We start from the raw sequence: 2,869 nt of genomic DNA on the forward strand, positions 1-2,869 counted from the left end.
GGGAAAGAGCCAACAACTATGATCAATTTTGTTATATAAAATCTGCCATCAATTCATTACAAAGTGCTCCCCATTCTGACCCTAAGCACTGAGAGACTTCTCGTGCATTGGGTACTTACTGTCTAGCATTACTGTAAAGAGGGGGGGCTGGGGCTAGTCACCATCTTAGGGCTGTAATGGAAAAGCCTCTTCAGGTAGCTAAGCATGTCAGTGAAGAGAGCTGCTCTGCCAGCATGGCTTTACCCAAATGACTTCCAGAGAGCCAAGGAAAAGGCCTGCGGAGCCATGTCTGTGCTGGGGAGAACACAGCTGTGTTTTCACACTCCTTGCTTACACAGCAACATTGATAAAGTCTGTAGAGTAATTCTGGCTCTCCAAACATTTCTGTTTTCCTTTCCTATTGTTGGGTTAGCCACAGACTACTACATTTAGCTGTATGCTTTAGTTTTTCACTGGGAAGAAGTGAAGCATGCATGCAGCGTGAGCATCCAGCACCATCAGGCAGGAAGACTGCCATGAAGGCAATAGCTAACTACAGCTTGCCAGTACAAGTGACCTTGAAAGTCACAATTTGCATCAAAGTGGCAGACTGTTTCATTCATATATTTCCCAATTCTGAACCCACTCCATAACCACACACTCAGTACTGAACAGGACCAGGCACTAGCCCAGTTAAAGGAGATATATTCTGCCTGGAGTAGGCGTGTGCTTTTTGGGGGGATGCCCTTCTGTCATTAAAACCCACCCTGTCCCTTTCACAAAGTCCAAGCCAAAGGCAAAATGGAGAGAAGAGAAATCCTGTAAGCTCATTTGAACACACAGGCTGATGTGAATAGACTCATTGGCATGCTGGAGGAAATACCAGTTCATCCCAGTGTAGTTCCACTTCTAATCAATTACATGACAGTAAAGAGCTTCATTTAAACAAGCACAGACTAATTACGAGATTTTGCTGCTATAAGCATTATTTGGTGAAGGCAGGTGGGGAAAGACTGGGGACGGTAAAGATAAAAGCACTTTTAAAGCATTTACTTTTCATTTCATACCTTTAATTAGCTGGATAACTCCAGGGACTATAATTATCAAAATTGCTACAAGCTTGCAAAAGGTAAGGAAGATCTGAATGCGGGCACTCCAGCTGACACTCGTGCTATTCAGGACCATCACCAGCGCTGCAAGGGGAAAAAGAAAAGTCAGAAAGAAATATTGGTGCTGCTGAAATTGCTACAGAACTCTTTGCCAGCAGAGAGGCCACATTCACAATAGATCCTGATGTATTAAAGGAAATACACCCTGATAACCTTCTCCAGCTGCTGCCCTCCCACTTCTACCATTCCTCTTCCAAACACTGCATGTAAAGTTTGAGCTGAACCCCTCTGCCTGACCCACTGCATGGCCCATCCACCTCTCAGTTCTCTGCTTGGCCCCCTCCACACCAAATTACAGCTTCATTTACCCAGAATAATTAGCTGTTGGTAGATAATAGGCTGGCAGGACCCTGCCTTAGATGAAAGAAATTTATTGCCCAACCTTTGTCACTCCAGATTTCTGTATCAGTGCCAGTTTGAATAGAGATTTGCATTTTCAGAAAATTAAGACAATTAATAACCATGTTAAACTTTCTCACCCCATCTAGTCCACTCATAAATTTGTCACTCACTACCTTATTTACCCACATTCCTCTCTTCCACTTTTTCTCCTCCCTTATTGCTGTACCAGCAGAGATGCAGGAGGACCAGAGTGCAAATAACATGTCCCTCCTTGTTGGGAATTGGTGAAGAACCAGAGACCTTTTACCACTTCGAAAAACAAAACCAAACAAAAAAAAACTAGGTTTGCATCTCACCAACATGTAAAGATCAGTGAGAAGAGCATTTATGTCCTGCCTGCTCAGCTATCATCTCTTTCTGGGCCACAGAAGTCATTGTCTGGCCTGTACTGCACTGACTGACAGCAGGACAGTAGGTCTTACCATTTGAGTGCCAATTATTCTAGTTTATTTAAATAATTACCCTGGCAAAACAGAATCAATAAAGGAGTTTAGATATTTTTAAAAAATAATAATAAATTAAAAACAGACAAAAAAACCCAACCAACCAAAAAAACCACACATACACAAAAACCCCAACAAAAACAACAACAAAAAAACAACACAAAACCAAACTCCCAAAAAACCCCACTACATAAAGAACAGAAAATGTTTACTAGATAAATTTTACTAGATAAAATGTCCCTTTCTCCCTCTGCTGCAGGAAAAGGCAACCACAGTCAAACAAGCCTGCTCACTCCTCTTTCTTGCCATCACAGAGAACTAATGAATTAGCTCTTCATCAAAGTCCTCCAGTACTTCCAACTCTCTCAAGAGAACGAGTTTGCCCATATCATCAGCCATATCACACATCTTGGGACACATAAAACACAAGTTGCTATCTCCAGCCAGTCTGGGAGCTAGTTTGTATGAGCTAGCATTGCAAATCTGGCAGGGTACAAGCTTTCTGGCAACAAACCCCACTGGTTTATCCCAAGACTTTTTATACAGACTTTGTTAACTAGCAAGGCCAAAAAATACGTCATGAAAAATTCTTCTCAGTTGAAACCAAAAGTAGTTTTGGTTTAATGGAAAAAGGAAAAAAATCCACATAAACTGGATTCTAATGTATTTGATAGGTGTATTACTCACCTAATGTGATTTTTTTACCAAAAGAGATCTTAAAGGTCAAAAAGTTTTTCCAGTTCTGTATTTCACCATATTTCAGACCTGAGGCATTCTTTTTTAAATCACAAAGAAATCCCTTGGACTTCTCCAAAGTATCACTTGAGATCCAAATACCTTTCTTTTTTACTTTTTTTTTTTTCTTCTTTTTCCTTT

The 2,869-nt window shown here is 40.9% G+C and overlaps 1 protein-coding gene across 1 annotated transcript in view; it reads right to left on the reverse strand.

The window, feature by feature from the left end:
- Window positions 1–2,869, reverse strand: part of SLC7A11 (solute carrier family 7 (anionic amino acid transporter light chain, xc- system), member 11) — a 58,525-nt gene that overhangs the window by 41,547 nt on the left and 14,109 nt on the right. The window contains exon 4 of the mRNA XM_010008919.1: window positions 1,047–1,172. Within this exon, the coding sequence (XP_010007221.1) occupies window positions 1,047–1,172 (126 nt within the window). The remainder of the gene's footprint in view (window positions 1–1,046; window positions 1,173–2,869) is intronic.

The sequence above is a fragment of the Chaetura pelagica genome, unplaced genomic scaffold, assembly GCF_000747805.2.
Source record: "Chaetura pelagica isolate M959 unplaced genomic scaffold, ChaPel_1.0 scaffold221, whole genome shotgun sequence".
NCBI classification, from domain to species: Eukaryota; Metazoa; Chordata; class Aves; order Apodiformes; family Apodidae; genus Chaetura; species Chaetura pelagica.